This window comes from Chenopodium quinoa, unplaced genomic scaffold, assembly GCF_001683475.1.
Source record: "Chenopodium quinoa cultivar QQ74 unplaced genomic scaffold, ASM168347v1, whole genome shotgun sequence".
Lineage (NCBI taxonomy): Eukaryota > Viridiplantae > Streptophyta > Magnoliopsida > Caryophyllales > Amaranthaceae > Chenopodium > Chenopodium quinoa.
The window spans coordinates 2,738,007-2,755,400 of NW_018744290.1; the positions used below are offsets into that span (position 1 = coordinate 2,738,007).

General features: G+C 36.2%; 3 protein-coding genes across 3 annotated transcripts; 1 reads left to right on the forward strand and 2 right to left on the reverse strand.

Moving 5' to 3' along the window:
* Window positions 1-75: 75 nt before the first annotated feature.
* On the reverse strand, window positions 76-3,085 carry LOC110695294 (protein preY, mitochondrial-like). Its single transcript, XM_021872547.1, has 3 exons — window positions 2,918-3,085; window positions 2,737-2,791; window positions 76-482 (listed from the first exon to the last, which is right to left on the reverse strand). Exons 1-3 carry the CDS (start codon window positions 3,016-3,018, stop codon window positions 384-386), a joined length of 255 nt encoding a protein of 84 aa, XP_021728239.1. The 5' UTR covers window positions 3,019-3,085; the 3' UTR covers window positions 76-383.
* An 82-nt stretch (window positions 3,086-3,167) lies between these two features.
* On the forward strand, window positions 3,168-5,806 carry LOC110695292 (pentatricopeptide repeat-containing protein At3g51320-like). Its single transcript, XM_021872545.1, has one exon. The coding sequence runs from the start codon at window positions 3,355-3,357 to the stop codon at window positions 5,419-5,421; it is 2,067 nt and encodes a 688-aa protein (XP_021728237.1). The 5' UTR covers window positions 3,168-3,354; the 3' UTR covers window positions 5,422-5,806.
* Window positions 5,807-6,734: 928 nt separating this feature from the next.
* Window positions 6,735-9,705, reverse strand: LOC110695293 (SKP1-like protein 1A). The gene is made up of 2 exons (XM_021872546.1): window positions 9,274-9,705; window positions 6,735-7,256 (listed from the first exon to the last, which is right to left on the reverse strand). Exons 1-2 carry the CDS (start codon window positions 9,586-9,588, stop codon window positions 7,083-7,085), a joined length of 489 nt encoding a protein of 162 aa, XP_021728238.1. The 5' UTR covers window positions 9,589-9,705; the 3' UTR covers window positions 6,735-7,082.
* Window positions 9,706-17,394: the final 7,689 nt, after the last annotated feature.

Sequence of the window (17,394 nt, forward strand, 5' to 3'; positions counted from 1 at the left end):
TGCTCTACAAGTATAGTTCAGCATCCTGCATTATGCTCCAATCGCTCACAAATCGATAGTGTCTATGACTGTGTGTATATAATGCACAGCATCCGTGGTCTGCACCAATTTGTATATAATGCTGAATTCTCATGAGATAGATATACAATTGGAGATGGATTAAAGAACTTGACAATCCTGGACATTAACTGTATGAATCATACGGAACAAAAAAATTATAGTTCACCAATCCTAGAAATGGAACTAATGTTATATGTGGCTCGTACCAACGGAGTATATAGCTATTCTAGGCAGGTTCACAGAGAAGTCCCACCTCCCGCCACACAGAAATATAACATACATGCAAAATGCTTGACTCTGGAATAGAATAGTGTAGATCAATCTCAATCTCTCATTTCCTTGTGGCCATCTGTATGGGACAATCCTTCTTCTTCAAGGATCTTCCCGTCCTTTGGAACCAACCAAGGTATCCCATCAACTATCTGTAGTGTAACAAATAAAGATCAGAGGGATATTAGACAACAAAAGAACCCTAGTATATATGGCAGAAAACATATCTTGAGAACCCCTAAACAGCAAGAACAAGAGCAGAATAATTAACAATGACAAGCAATTGATAACGGCACACAGTGTAAATGTGTAATGCAAGCTAGTAAGCTGTAGCAATGTCTTGGCAGCTGACCCTAAGACTAGCAAGATTATGGCCCAATAACCTCGTGATCATGAATATGGTAAACACCTTTCACTGTTCAACATGGTTTCAGGAGTTGGTTACGTCTTTCAGTCTGAATTGAGATATCCATTGTAAAGCTGTAACTGGACACCCAATATCCTAAAACATACATTAGTTAAGATACTGTGCAAAATATGTAATTCAATTGGTACCATATTGCAGTCAAAGTTACTGGACACAGCTATAGGTATCTGTTATTTTTAAGATGGATTGCAGGTCCTTAAGGAGCAGCCAGAACTCATGAACCTTCATTTCAAATATCTACTACTGTAGAGCACAATTTATTGACAAATGTGATTGTATCAAAGGCAATTCACTAAATATAAGCAACGAATTTGATGAGAAATTTGCCAATTTGGTAGGGATGTTCCATGGACCTCCAGAATAAAGCTTCAAAACTTTTACAGTTTTAATTTTGTCACCACTCATCAGTATCTTTATATAAAAAAGAAGGCATGTGCAACAACTGCTATTGGAAATTCATTACTTCGAACATTCACTAAGGAGTACGACATTCCATATCAAATTACACATAAATACATAATCATCATCAACCCCCCCTTGATTCATGTTGTTGCTATAAGAATCTTTCAGCTACCAATTACAAGATTGTATTATTAACTTTATATAGTCTATCATAGATTAGAGGCATTAGACAGCAAAACAATCCTAGCACAAAGCAGAAGACATATCTTGTGAGCCCCTAATACTGCAAGATGAAGACGGCAGAAAAGTTCTCTATTTGGAGCAAAAACAATGGCAAGCAATCAACTAAGTTTTGGTATAAGGTTGAGAAGCGTAAAGTAATGCAAGCTTGTAAGCTGTAACAATGTCTTGCAGTTGACACTGTCACACTAAGACTTGCAAGAATGTGACTCAAAAACATCATGTTTGGGCCTAATTTGGCATGTCCATCGTGAAGTTGTTATTTGAGTTTTGAAGGAAAGTGCTAGATTACCAAACATACCATTAGTAAAGGCAAAGTTTAATGTCAGAATTTTACAGAACCAATGCAAGATAGCTATAATACAGTTGCTAGTTTGCTACCATATTGCAGGACTCAACTATTTACTACGGAGTAATACAATCCCCGAGTTTTGCCAATGATGGCCTATAACATATGAGTAATTTATCTCTGTGCCTCTATGTAAGTAATCTAACAACTCTAGTGCTCTACTGTGAAGTAAGAAACAATATATCAGATGAATCGCAGGATTCGCAGGTCATTAAAGAATGCCTTGTAATCAAGAACCTTCATTCTGTTTTCTGCTAGAGTGCTAGTTATTGACAAATGACAAATAGTCCGTATGATTATATGAAAGGCGAAAGCAATGAATTTAAGGAGCAATTTGGTAAGCAATTTGATTACAAGTCATTCCTTAAAGTTTGGTGATGGAAATGTCGTACTTTGGACATTCAGTTAGATGTGTTAGGAAATTCCATGATCTTCATCATTTCCCCCTCTTGATTCAACACATTACATCAAGTGATCCTAGTGAGATGGCAATGTGCATTACACCATTAGTGCAATGCTTATTGCTTCAGGTAACTCTATTGATGGAGAATCCTAAGAGCAGAGCCAATGTTGACCATAACCATGTTATTGCTCCTAGTGAATTCACTCTCTTCAACCCCACCCATGAACGAATCCCACGACCACTCAACTACACCCATCAAATACCGCCAATGGTTGCCCTATATTTTTGGTTGACCACATATATTTTGTCTCTAATTTTTTTCAATTCAATTATATTTTTCTCTCTTAATGCCATGCCCATGCCCCAATCACTAGGTATACTCTAAGAAGGTGAAAAAACACATAAGTTTCAGGCTTTCATTTTCAACCAAGTACACCTAAACTAAGAATTTGGTTCTTCTTTTGAACAAATCATTGAATAATTGAATATATACATCAGAAATTTCTAGCTCAACACAAGAAAATCCCCAAATTTCCAGCAAATTATGCATCAAACAAAAGGAAGTATAATTATTTAAAATCTCACCGGAAAAGAAACCCCAATTTCATCACTGATTAATGATCCTGTCTTCTCACAAAATCTGCCCATATATTAAAAACAGAAAACCAATCAAATATTTCATAAATTATAACCTGAATCAATTCATTTTGTTTAAATTGGAACTCAAATCTGAAATACGAAGAATAAAAGAGAGGAAAATTATTACCTTAAGGACTGTTTGGTTAAAGGGCAAACCAGAATTTCAGAGAGAGTTTTACTGATTCCTTCTCCCACATTTTTCATCACAAATTTGCTCACTTTTACCATTTTATTTCTCTTTTTCTCTCTCCTCTGTTTTGCTCTGTTCCAAAATATTTATATGAAAAAGCTATATATAGACCTTACATCTAATCATTAAATTTACAATCTAGCACTACCCTACTTATGTTTGCCCACTCCCTTTTTTTTTTTTGTCAGAGTAAAAACCCTTTTACTGACTAAAACGACGTCGTTTTACGACTACCAAATGGGTAAACTTCTGCGCCTCCAATTTCCCATGGTCTTAGAGAGAAACAACCGAGGAAGAGAGAGAAAGTTGTTATGAACGTTAATGGCGGAACCCAATTTGATTTTGAAATCCCATCAAAACCCAGTTGCAGATGAATGGCAAGAGCTTTAATTCGAGACATTTCTTGTGTCTTTCTTCCTGCATTTCGATGTAATTACTCATCTTCTACTATTAATCTCCCTCTTTCTCATCAAATTTTGACCTGCCTCAATTCTCAATGGTTGAAGAAGAACAAAATCAAAGAACTTTATGCAATATTGATAACTTCTGGTCGCGTGAAAATCCCTTTTTTTGGATGTAAGTTGCTCAAATTTTCATTCCAATTTGGTGATTTGCGTGATGCTTTGTGGGTTTTTCACAGCATTGATTTTCCAAATATAGTTTGTGTTAACAATGTGATTAAAGCTTATTCTGGTAGTTGTTTGCCATTGGAAGGTGTAAGGTTTTATTTTGAGATGCTGAAATCTGGGGTTTTTCCTAATTCTTATACTTTTCCGCCATTATTGAATTGTTGTGCTAAAGAGGGTAGTTCTAGAATAGGTGAAATGTGCCATAGTCAAGTTATTAAGAATGGGTTTGATGGTGTGGTGCAGATACAGAGCTCATTGATTCATATGTATGATTGTTGTGGGGTTAATGAGGTTGCCTTGAAGGTGTTTGATGTAATGCCTGAGAGAGATTTAATGTCCTGCAGTGATGGGTTTGTGAAAGATGGTGATTTTTCAGATATAGTGTATTTTAACAATGCGATTAAAGCTTATTCAGGTAGTATTTTGCCATTGAAAGGTTTAAGGATTTATTTTGAGATGCTGAAATCTGGGGTTTTCCCTAATTCTTATACTTTTCCGCCATTGTTGAATTGTTGTGCTAAAGAGGGTAGTTCTAGAATAGGTGAAATGTGCCATGGTCAAGTTATTAAGAATGGGTTTGATGGTGTGATGCATATACAAAGTTCTTTGATCAATATGTATGCTTGTTGTGGGGTAATTGAGGTTGCCTTGAAAGTGTTTGATTTAATGCTTGAGAGAGATGTGGTGTCCTGGAACTCTATCTGTGATGGGTTTGTGAAAGTTGGTAATTTGAGAACTGCACACAACTTGTTCGATTCAATGCCTGAGAGAAATGTAGTGTCTTGGAACATTATGATGACAGGGTACTTAGAAAGGCTCAATCCTGGGTATGTGTTAATACTTTATAGGCAGATGAGAGAAAGTGGATTATTGGAGAATGATACGACTATGGTTAATGTGCTTGCAGCTTGTGGGAGATCTGCTAGGTGGAAAGAGGGAGCATCAGTACATGGTTTCCTTGTGAGAAGGCTATGGAATTTAAGCTTGATAATGAACACTGCTCTTATTGATATGTATAGTAAATGCAAAAAGGTCGAGGTGGCTCGTAGTATATTTGATGGCCTACTCCAGAGGAATTTGGTGTGTTGGAATTCAATGATATTAGGGCATTGTCTTAACGGAAATCCTAATGATGGAATTCATTTATTTGAAGATATGATATATAAGATGAAACTAGATGTTGAAGCTGTAGGTCATAGGTATGTGCATGTAGGTGGAAGACATCGAGTGCTTCCTGATGAAATCACTTACGTCGGTGTTATATGCGCATGTACACGAGCAGGGCTATTGGAAGAAGGAAGATTTTATTTTGATCAAATGGAGAATTTGTTCGGCATAAAACCCAATTTTGCGCATTATTGGTGCATGGCAAATCTACTGGCAAGTAAGGGGCTGGTGCAGGAAGCACTAGACACTGTTAAGAAAGTAAATGAATTTGTTGTTGATGTGTCGTCAGAGTCATTGTTGTGGGCTAGTTTGTTTGGTTCATGCCGATTTCAAGGTGATTTGTCTATTGCAGAACAAGTTGCAAAAACATTGATTGAACTAGAGCCACAAAATACAATGTGCTATGCACTACTCTTGAATATTTATGCTGCTGCTGGTAGGTGGGAGGATGCTGATGAAGTGAAGGAACTGATGTATAAAAGAGAGGCTGGGAAAGTGTATGGTGGTAGTCTTGTAGACTTGATAGAAATTGTTCACAATTTTAGATTAGGAGATGGGAAAGAGTATGCATTAGAGATAACCAAACTGGTTATTGGTGGAGAAGCTGTTGATGTCCAAGAGAGCAAGACTGAATGTCAAACTTAGTATCAGGCTCATGTTATATCACTCATACAGGATGTTTTAACTGATGCAAATCAATGGCAAGTTGCCAAATACCGTATATGGTGTTGTTGATGGTCTGTGGTCAAACTTAAAACACCATTTGGTAAGAATTGTTGAGTATATGGTATTTATTCCCCAGGAATTCAGTAGATCATTGGCTTTATGTAAGCAGGAAGATGATGGAATAACTCAGGAGGCGAATGGGGAGAGCCTTCTTTAGATCAGAAACTCCCTTTCACACATTGAGATCTCAAGTTTTACTGTATTATTTTTAGTAACAACTTGAGTGAAAAGTTCCCCATTTTGTTACCAAATAACAAATTGTGATGTTCGTTTTTCAAAATGAGTAATTACATAATTTTATATCTACTGGGGCCTTGTAATTTGCATTCTCATTTGATGCTACACCGACTCTTTGTTCGTATGAACGTTTTGCTTATGGTTGCACCTTAGATTTAAATCAAATCTAAGGTCAGTGAAACTTCGTATGTAAAGTAAGATCCCCTGGAATTAGTATAGTTTTGAGCATTTACTGAGCAAGCTAGAATATACGACATTACATGTCACTTTTGCATCTAACCAAGCAGCCACTGAAATAATGCAACTACATTTTTAGCAGTGACAAATTATAAGGATTCATACGGCAATATAGGCAACATCTTGTCACTTCAATCTTCATAGTTCATACTAACAAATCTAACAACAGCAAGCTCATTGAAACAGAAACAATTTTAAGTTGCAACTTTTTCACACTCTTCAGAATTTCTGAAAGCTGGCCCTCAAGCTTCCTCAGGCTCTAATAGCATCAAAGCTAATACGGTAGTTGAATTTGAAACAATTTGATAAACTATTAAACATATGCTTACATATGACTATATGAGTACATCGAAATACATGCAAACATCTAGAGTGTAGGCTGTTCAAATGTTCAGCAAAAAAATAGGCTCAAACACAACAATTCTTTTTTTTTTTCATTTTCCTAACTTTGGCCTTGAAAATCTCCTAAGTTTCCTGTTATCTGAAGGCTTATTAACCTCAGATAATGATGATTTTCTCAGTTCTTGGGTAGATAATGACGAAGTTGAATGCCATGATGATGCGAAAGGAGAAATAAGAAATCATTAATTAGGAAAAAAAATTTGATGGGACACAAACCACAAGTTAATATTATTCGTATTGCAGTAGTTCCTCCTTATGTCTGATTCCATATCTTTATCTCCTGTAGAACCAAACAAGTTCTCAGCCTAAAGGCAAAACTCAAAATGCAGCAAGAAAATCAACTCATATTCTCATAGTAGCTAAATCTCAAAGAAATAAGCAACATAAAATTTAAGTTATAAATGCAAAGTACCCCACAATTCACATACATGATTAAAAGATGGAAGGTGTGACTGTCTGAAGATGGGGCTACCATCAGTAGCAGACACCCACAAGCAGCAACCCTCCATAAGACTACTATTATTTACAATCCATCTTCGTCTCACCACTGAAGAGTACATTCTAAGACAGAAGAAAAAAGATGAGACCAAGTCAGGAATCTCAATTTCAACTACAAAAGGCATAAATTCATTAGTATATTCATTCATAGAATAGCCAAACACATCCTTCGCACGGGCTTGCTTGTATTCCTCAATGCCATGGCATCATTCAAAGGCCCACTGATTCTCCCTGCGAACCTCTTCCTCTTCCTCCGGAGTGAAGTCATTCTTGATGTTGAATGTCTTCCTGATCTCTTCTGGTGTCTTTCCTTTGATCATGTCAGCAACAGTTTGACAAGTCAAGTCCAGCAAACTCTTGATATTCAGGTAGTTGGCAGCCTGAAATCAAGAACAAATCAATCGATTTTCAGTACATTTAAAAAAAAAAAGTGTGCTTATTACTTTATGACAAATAAATCAAGAATCTTGTTACACCTAAAAGGCTTAATGAAAAAAGGAAACAAAACTCAGTCAACTAAGAAAGACAGCTCACAATACTATATGAGAAGATAAAAAGACTATCAAACACAGTTTGGCTTTACTTTCCTGACTTCTTAGCCCTTCATCCACATTCATTTAAAGCAAAAAAAAAAAAAAAAAAAAAAAATAAAATAAATAAAATCCTTTGCATAAGAAAGGGCATAACATTATAAAAGATATTGATCAGATTAAGGACTTATTTGAATTGGGGGTAATAAAAGTCAAACTTGAAAAAACATAACTAATTAGAGGTGTTGTTGTAGGAGGCATGGTGTTTACAAATGAAATAAAGTAATTGTGCCATGAAGAAAAGAGAGAGATGGAGGAATTATTACCCGGGTAATAGTTACTCACCCTCCCCCTAGTGTAACTATTACCCCCAAAATGAGGGTATTAGTTCCTCTTTCTTCACCTCATACCACACCATCATTACATAATTTTCCTTATAATCACACCATCACTATCTCCTCCTTCCCTATTTTCACTTTCATTTTGCTTAATTTGACTTTTATTACCCTAGTAATACATCTCTCCCAATCCAAGCATGCCCTAAAAGAGAACAAATGGTAACTGTAGCCATGAACTTATGAAACTGACCACATAAACCAGAATACAACCCAATCAGCTAGTAGGCAGCAAAATGTAAAACAAATAGATCCTTCAAACTTTGTAAAGACTAATGCAGATGTTATGGTATCCCATCCAGAAGGTCCTAGTCATATACACTTCTAGTAAGCAGTGATAAAGGAACCCAAGAGTGCATTGACATAGCCCCTTCTGAAAACAGAAAATAGACAATTGCAACATAATCCTGTGCACTACTCCAGAATCATAGTAAATTTAAAAATGAATGGTCAAGCAATGTAGAAATAGGAAATATGTGATGGTTAGATGGTAGGATACCGAGTCTCCAAAGAGATTTTCCTAGCTTCTACAGCATTTTAGAAAAGACTTCCTTACCAATAGGTTTTTGACCAATATTTTAAAGACAAACCAATCCTTAGTTCATCCGCGTGATGTTTACAAAAGATGCATCGGACTCAATGATTCAACCTTATAACTTTGTTTAGATTGCAAGGTAGAAGAGGAATGAAAGGGAGGAGAAAGTTGGAGCTCTATTATTTCTCCAATATGGAGGGATGGTGTTTATTAAAGAGGGAAGGTTCTCTCCATCCTAATCAAACAAAACAAATCTTGTTCCTTTTGCTCCCTTTCCCATCTCCAAATGAAGTGTTAAAATTTGGAAACACCAACACCCCTAAGGAATCAAACAAAACAATAACAGATGCACAATTACCACGACCTCGAGAACAATCTAAGTCCAACAGAGCACACTAACTTTTAATCCGCATCTAATTAAAGCCCAAGGAAGTCGAAAATAAACAATCAGATAATCATCCGAGCAAATAGAGGAATCATATAAAACATCCAGGAGACTAGCAGTATGTGAAGAAATTCTCAATAAATTAAGAAAACATAGTCATAATTTCTTCTCTCAAATATCCTATACCTACAGAAGCAAGCTGTCAATCTGTTGTACACTACTTTCAAAATTCAATGTCCAAAAGATATACAACACTATATTATGCAGTTACATTGATCAAACCCAAGCAAATTTCAAGTTCAAACCCCCCAAAACTGATTACTCCCAAACTTCCCAAATAAAATACACCACAGTCAAAATTCAATATCCAAATCAGAAACTCTCCACAAAACAAAACTTTCAAGTCTTCCATAACATCAACCCCAAGCAAAATTCAAGTTCAAACCCCCAAAAAAGCAACTATTTCATCCAATCAATAAACAATGGAAAAAAACCCCAGCAAATTCAACAATTGAACAATGAAATAGAGAGACGAGAGAGAAAGAGGGATACAAGGATGAGATCGAAGAGGGTAGCCTGGTCAACTTTGACAAAATCAGCATCCCAAGTTTTAAGTTCATCATCAACCTGACGATCGGTAGCAGCGGCGTTATCAGACGATGATTTAGGAGAATCGACATGCTTCTTACAGTACTCAATCACCTTAGCAAGGATCTTGCTGGTAACATTCGGCAAAGGAATAACATTATCAGCGCAATCATCTTCAACCATATGCTTAATCGTCTGAGATTCCAAAGCAACAGTTTCTTCTACCTCGAATGTCTCACCATCTGAGCTTTTCAGAGTAATCTTCCTTGTTGACGCCATTGATTTTTCTGGATTAAGAAGGTTAACCCTAGGAGAGAGAAAATGGTGATAGCAGGAAGAAGATGAGAACGAACGAACAAGTTTTGGGATTTTTAATTTGTTGCGTTTTATTTTTATAGACAATCATGAATAAATGATGAAATTAAAGTACGCGTGGTAATTAGGAATGGTCTAGAGAAACCAACCCATGGGTTTATGGGTCCGATTTGGTTTATTGGGTTTTGGGCCTTTTTGGCTTCATGAGTTCATAACCATTCCCCTCTTGCTATTAATTTTTCACTCATCCACATTATCTTTACCGTCCCATCAATCTTTTGCATCAAGTTTCACCCGATCCAAATCGGCGCTACATTATGAAAAGTACTTCAAATAAGTTTAGAATTAATGACAAAGTTTAAACACGCATCAATCATGTAATTAAGGGTTCATTTTTCTTTAATTTTCTTTTTTTAGCTTCTTGTAGTGTACACAACCCTTTACTTTTTTTTTTATTTTTTTTTATTTTATATATATATGAAAAATTATATTAATTGTTATAGTACATAGTTTTAGATAATCTAATTGACTAAGTAAGATGTGAATGAGGTAATTGATGTATGGATATATTATAAGAAAAAGATAATAGAGGTACGCAATGATTTATCAAAAGTAAGAAATATAAGAGGAGGAAATAATAATAAAAATATATAAAAATATCAACAGGTATGTGCGGAAACCATGAGAGTAAAGATATACTCGTGTAATCTTAGAATGTCTTCGTAGGATTTTGTGAAACAAATGTAGTGTACTCCGTAACACTAAAAAACACAGAGAGAACTTATAATCTAACTGGCCTTCTTGTGGAAGTCCACTCACAAAAACATCCAAACACTTATTTAATACTTCAAATAATAATTATTACTCTGTACGTAATATTATTTTTTTTGAAAGAAATGATAGCAACCATATTATTAAGCAATTAAGAAATATCCATATCCGCCAAATCAATAAGGTTTTGGGAGAACAGACCTAAACGTACAAGCTCAGAATTTTGGCCTCTCACCTTGCCACGAGGTGAGCGATCGTATTACAAGATCTCCGAACACGAGCAAAAGTACAAGAATCAAATTAAATACTTAAAAAAAAAACACTATTGTTCTAAAAATCTAAAATTAAATATGGTTTTAAGCAACTTTAAACTAATTTAACAACTTATATTGTACATTAGGCCATAAGGGTAGAGTGTGTAACATAATTTATCACACGAGGTTTAAAAAATTTACCAAGAACTAAAAACAGAATAAACAGAGGTTTGCAACAGAATCAACAGATCGGAGGCAGTTAACCAACTTTATCATCATAATTAATTATTATAAATTATAATTTTTAAACCCAAGATGTCGGCTCTAAAATGTGTCTATATATATACACCAGATAAACAGTAAAGTGAGAAAAAAAAATCCACAAGTAAAAGAAATCATTACCAGAAAAAAAAACCCCAGTAAACAAAATTGATCACGAGCTCTCTGTAATGGTGAATTCATTTACAATTGACAACAATGGTATAATTCGTTTCTTCACTTGTTCTTTCTCCTGTTGATATTTCATTTCTTCAATCATTCATTTTCTTTTTGATATTTCATTTCTTCAATTCACTTATTCATTTTCTTTTTGATGTTTCATTATTTATTCAAAAATGCATACATTTTCTTTTTGATACTCATCATTTTCTTTAATATTAAACTCGCATAATAATGTGTGATACATATAATTTATGTTTGGTTTGAAGAACCAGCAAAGCCACACCCACTGCAGCTAGACTATGTTCGAGGACCAAAAGGAGCGTACGAGGTGAAGAAGGCAACCCAATGTCCACCTCCTTTCTAGCTGAAATCCCTGACCGATAGCAAATATCAACAAGGGTATCCCGAACAACATTATGCCGATGTTTAATGCCCACAATACCAGCACAAGACACCGCATGTGATCACCGAAATGGCGTCATGATAGTGAACAATGGAACATCCAACCGGTAGCACAACACACATCGGTAAGTCATGGCGTTCATCGTCTGACCCAACCCCGAAATAGGGGCCGCCCGAAGCCAAGTAGAGGTGTAGTCTCCATGTTGTGATTTCCACAATGCTGATTGTCGAGGAATTAAAGAATAGGCGGATTCTGCAGCAGCGGTAACCTTGAAATATATATCTGCCAATTTTTTCATGAGTTTAGGGGCAGCGACCTCTCTAGGATTATTCAAGATGTTAGACTCAACCGTTCCATTAAACAAACGCAACACATCCTCAAAGGCTCGTCCAAGACCAATAATGCCACCATGCCATAGAAGTTGTGTCTACAACCCAGCAGACTGTAATTGAGAAGTAAGAAAAGTATAATGACGAACATCACCTGCGGCATAAACACCAAGCCCTCCAAAAGCAAATGGTAAGGTGGCAAGCCGCCACTGCCAATCGCCAAACCCAGGCCCCGAAGCAGTAACAATACGCTTCAAGGAAAATCGAAAAGCCCCGTCGAATGTACGCTGAGCCGCCTCAAAAGTACTTGGAGGACAAATACGCAATGCAGGTAGAGTTTAGAAACTCCGGTACATGCCCTAAGTAACAATAACTCACACTGAGGATCATCTAGCATAGCAACCTTATCCATAAGCACAATTGTCTTGGTCACCCTCTGTATCACCAGCCCACCACTAAAACCAGAATCGGAACTAGTGGGACCACCAAGCAACTTAACACCACGCAAAGGTCGAGCAATATTAGGTAGAAAGACACCCACAAGCCTGCTTCAAGGGTCTTCCGTAGGCCATAAAACTTCAGTTTTTTCCATGTTAAAATGTAGCCCAGAACGAGACCCTTCCTCCATAATCAACTGCAGAACCTTCCCCACCACCAATGTGTCTCCAATAACAGTGTCGTCATCCAAATACCAAGCCTGAAGACATACATCAAAAGTTTATCTGGTTTTACACACTAGGGGTTGTAAAAACAAAGCAAAAAGCAAAGGACCAAGGGGATCACCCTGCTGCACCCCCTGAGACGACCATAAGGTTTGGTCCCCATAATACAATCTAGCTGGATTAGAATAACAGAATTCAACCCATCGCGAAATGCCCGGACAACGACGACGGACCTCACGTAACATGACCGAACGATCAATTAGATTGAAGGCATTTTGAAAATCAACCAACAACATAGAAAGACCAACATCAGAACCACGGTCCTCAATCAACCGATTCACTGCATGAAGAATTGCCTCGCCACCCGAATAAACCCCAACACCAAATTGAAGACCATCAAAGTAACTTCCTAAAGACTGGCCAACCATAACGGCACCCACCTTCGAAACCAGACGCCGCCAAACAGTACCCACAACAATAGGACGAAGTCCACCACCGGGCTTGACAAGTGGTGTAAGAGGAGCACTAGCAATATACTTCCCAGTTGCATAGGAAATTTTCCATCTAGAAAGAGATTAACCACCCCGAAAATAGAGTCAACTAACTCATCTGATACAGCCACGGCGGCACCACTCAAGCAATCCATAAGGTGCTGAGCACGTAAACCGTCTCTACCACATGATGTGCCATGGGGAAAACTCTTAATCCAATCCAAAACAACAGCAGAATTAGTAACGAGACGAAGGCGATCAACAGGTATATCAGGCAAGGATGGAGGTAGAGAAGTAGGGTGTTTAGACCGTAAATCCGTGAGAGTGGCCTCATTATAAGGAGCAACGCTTGAAGAAGAAAGTACCCGGACAACAGCGGTGTAATGGCCATCACAAATATTCTTACAATACTGCTTGATATTACGCTCCTCCGAATCAAGGTCCTCATTATCAACCATTGAGAAAGTAGGAGAATCCACTGCCATAATATCCCTCACAAGCTGCAAATTACCACCTGGTGCACTCCAAGAACAAATAGCACGGGAAATACTCTCTTCTTGAAGCCAACGTTTTGCCGAAGACCTAGATTCAGAGTTGCTCTGCGGACGAAAGGTTTTAAGGGTGTAAAGAGGTAACACCAACAAAAAGACCCAACTAGAAATGTCAAAAAAAGGGTGTTTATTCAATTAAGAAAGGGTGTTTATGCCTCAAAAAAAGTAAAATAAACAAGGTATTAAACCCAAGCTAATGTCGGCTATAATAGCGTCATTATATACCTGAAACCAAGTAAAGTCAGAAACCCACAAAATCAAAAAAATCACCTTTTCCCTCAAAAATTTGCCGAAAAAGCCCGGTATCTAGTAAAAACAATTGATCTGAAAAACCTAAGAGCTCTCTAAAATGGCGTTTGAAATTGTTAACCTCAATGGTATAATTCTTTCTTTCACTTAGTTAATTTCTTGTTGATTTTTTATACCATCAATTTTTCTCATTATTCAATTTCTATAAATATCTTTTTGATGTTTCATTTCTTCCATTTTTCTCATTAATTATCTAAGCTACTTTCTGTTTAACGTTGGTTTCATATCTTCAATTTTTTCTCAATACCTATTTTCTGTTTAATGTTTTTTCAATTTTTCAAAAAATAATGAGTGACATAATTAATTTTTGTTTTGGGTTTGATTTCAAGAACTTCCAAGGCAACACCCACTGCAGATAAACGAGCTTCCAGGACCGAAAGGAGCGTACGAGATGAAGAAGATAAAAAACGGGTATTACCTTCGTGTGGACATGCCGGGAGTGATTTGAAGGTTATAAGGTACAAAGAAGAAAAGGAGATTCGTTTTCAAGGCTACGCCAAAAGACTCGAAGATATTCTCACATTCAAAGATTCAAATAGGTTTTATGTTGTTATTGTGAAAGTTGAATGTCAAGACTTTGATCAAGTCGTAGTTGAACATGAGATCATAAATGGAACCTGCAGAATTCTCATTACTCGAGTTGATAATGCCTCCCTCATTTTTCGTACTTCTTCTAATAAGAAAACTGGTGAGATTCTTTTAATTTTTTTTTCTTGAGATTCTTTTGTTGAAATTAATTATCACGAAATCTAATCTTGTTCTGTTCCAACCAACGTTTTTAGATGAAGGGTCATCAAGTTCATCTTCTAAATCTTCGGGCACATATAATCATCCTTATAGAGTTCGAATTGGTAATGAACAAAGTACTTTCATGCATATCTATATGTACACTATTCAAATTTATTTACGTCATTTTAATTTTGTATGATAATTAAGTATTTTTTTCCCATCAAACAAATTTTTTGTACGTAGATGGAATCAATTTGTTGGATCGGCACAACGATGATTGTACATGCTGCCATGGGGAGAAAGGACGAAAATATTTGAACGGTAAAATAATAATCTTAATCTTTTTCATGTTAGTCTTCCTACATAATTAATTTCTTTTTGTGAAACATAACATAAAATACGTGTTATAATGTTATTGCAGGTCCATTGAGCGAAGAGGATGGTCGAATTTACGGATACATAGCTCCAGAAGAGATAGGCGCATTTGAAACAAAAGTCGCGGCAGTAGGGGATGGGACGGGGGACTATTTCATGTTCTTCCGTATGGATATGCCGGATTGCAGTGTAGACCTAAAAACCAAGGATTGCAAGTACACGATAGTTGAACACCGTGTTGCGGTCGAATGGCAGAATTTCATAACAAGTTTAAGTTGGATTCAAATGGTGGACGAAGGAAGTACTGCTGTCAGATTATATTGCCTTGCGGTATTAACTGCTGTACGTTCTATCGTGGTAACACTGTTAGCAGTTCTGGGCTAGTTGATGGGGTATTTAGGGCATATATCAGGATTAAAAAGAGTAATGTTTACAAGGAAGATCCATCCCTTCCCAGTGACAGACTTCAGTCGTTGGAATTAGAACGTCGTTATGCTGAACCTTGTGACGACTCCGCCGAGTGTTCTACTTCAGCTTCAGTGCCTCAGACTCCCCATCGTGGCGGCGACAGCAGCAGCGGTGCCAGGAGGTGATTACTTGCATCTATGTTGATAAACGCCAGCAAGGCTTGCAACAATTTGCTACTCAAATGTATCGCTAGTATTCCATTCTGCTAAGTGCTCTTTTTTTAGATATATAATAGTCTTTTTTTTTTTAAGGGAAGATCATAGTCTTTAATTAGGAAGCAAAACTCTTTTCTTTTATGTTAGTAATAGGTTTATAACAAACAATAAGGGATTCTTGTTACTGCGTGCTATTCAATAAAGAGTATTGTACTTGTACTAATGAAGTATATACTAAGCAATCCAACAATTAGCTTAGTTAACTCGTCATCATTTCGTATATTCTTTTTACCTCAAAAGCTAGCCAAATTTTTTTAAAAATAAAATAATATGTATTATATTTTTGTGTGATTTTAGCCACTTATTTTTTTTATGCTAAGTGTATTATACTTTTTTATGTGAATTACATCGCTGAGGTTACATTGCCATGCGGAGAGTGCTGTACATTTGACTATGGTATACTAGGCAGTTAAGCTGCTCTTACTGATGGGGTATTCAGGGTTTATTGCAAGATTAAAATGAGACGTCCTGCTGCTACCGTTGACCCTAGGCTTCTTCACACGGAACGTCCTCGTTCTAAGCCCTCTGTTGTTCCGGCCTGTGTTCCACTTCAACGAGCTCCAAGCGCCACGCCAAGAAGAAGTGACTGCAAGCAACCTGCTATGTTACATACTGAAATGTTTGATATTCTGCTAAGTGTAGTACGTGTTCTTTTTTAAGATAGTAATCTTTAGTAAGGGAAACTCTATTCTTCTAGCTATATTAGTAGACCTATAGAAAAATAAGGGAATTGTTTCAGTAATGTTACTGCGTGCTATTGTATTAGTTTGGTATAACTTAGCTTACTAGCTTTATATGACGATTAGTTAATTGGTAATAATAATGGTAGATCTTCTTTTTTGGGAATGAGGAATTCTTGTTATTGCGTGATATTAACAAAGGAGTATTATACTTTTCCTTTACAAAAAAAAAAAATAAAATAAAAAAAATGAGCATTGTACTTGTGTTAGTTTAGTATCAATGTATCATACTTGTATATATTTCGTTCGTAGTTAACATGCATGTTCAGGAAAAGATGCATGCAAAGCTAACACCTGCCTACGTAGAATAACAATGATACTTCTTTTTCTAGGAGTTGTGCTAGAATAATAAGAAGGGTAATGCGCGTTTAATTAGTCGTTCAACTCATGAATTCGTGATGAATGCTAAGGTTTTACAATTGATGAGCTATTATTATTTTAATTAGATTTTGCTCATAAATGATTATTCATTGTGAATTGTTTTTTGGTTAGCCCTATAATTTTATCATATTGATAATTGATATATTCCGATCCGTATTTCATTTACCACTGATTTATATAAAAAGCAAGCGTTATTAATTTGCCAATGGCAACTAACTTATTAAAAGGAATAGGCCTACTTATGCAACATGAGACTGACGCGTTTATAATTATTAGGCCTTGTGTTATACAACATTTGTCAAGTTCTAAACGCTCATACTCTGCTAGGCCAATGTCTTTCTTTAAATTAAATGGCGCTATTTATTAACTCTACTGAACTCTACTATATTTTATACAATTTGTTAATATCTCAATTACCCAGCCACTTACATCTTATTATTAAATTAAAATCGATTACTTGATATAAGGTTGGAATTTTTGATGAAACACCCGTCATTCATAAGATGTAGATTAATGCTTATTTTGGACATAATAAACCAAACAGGAATTATAGATTTATAGTGTACGTAAGTGTAGATGCCTAGATGGTCTAACATAATAAACCACTACACACTGTTAAACAAGAAAATTACTAACAACTTAAAACAGAAT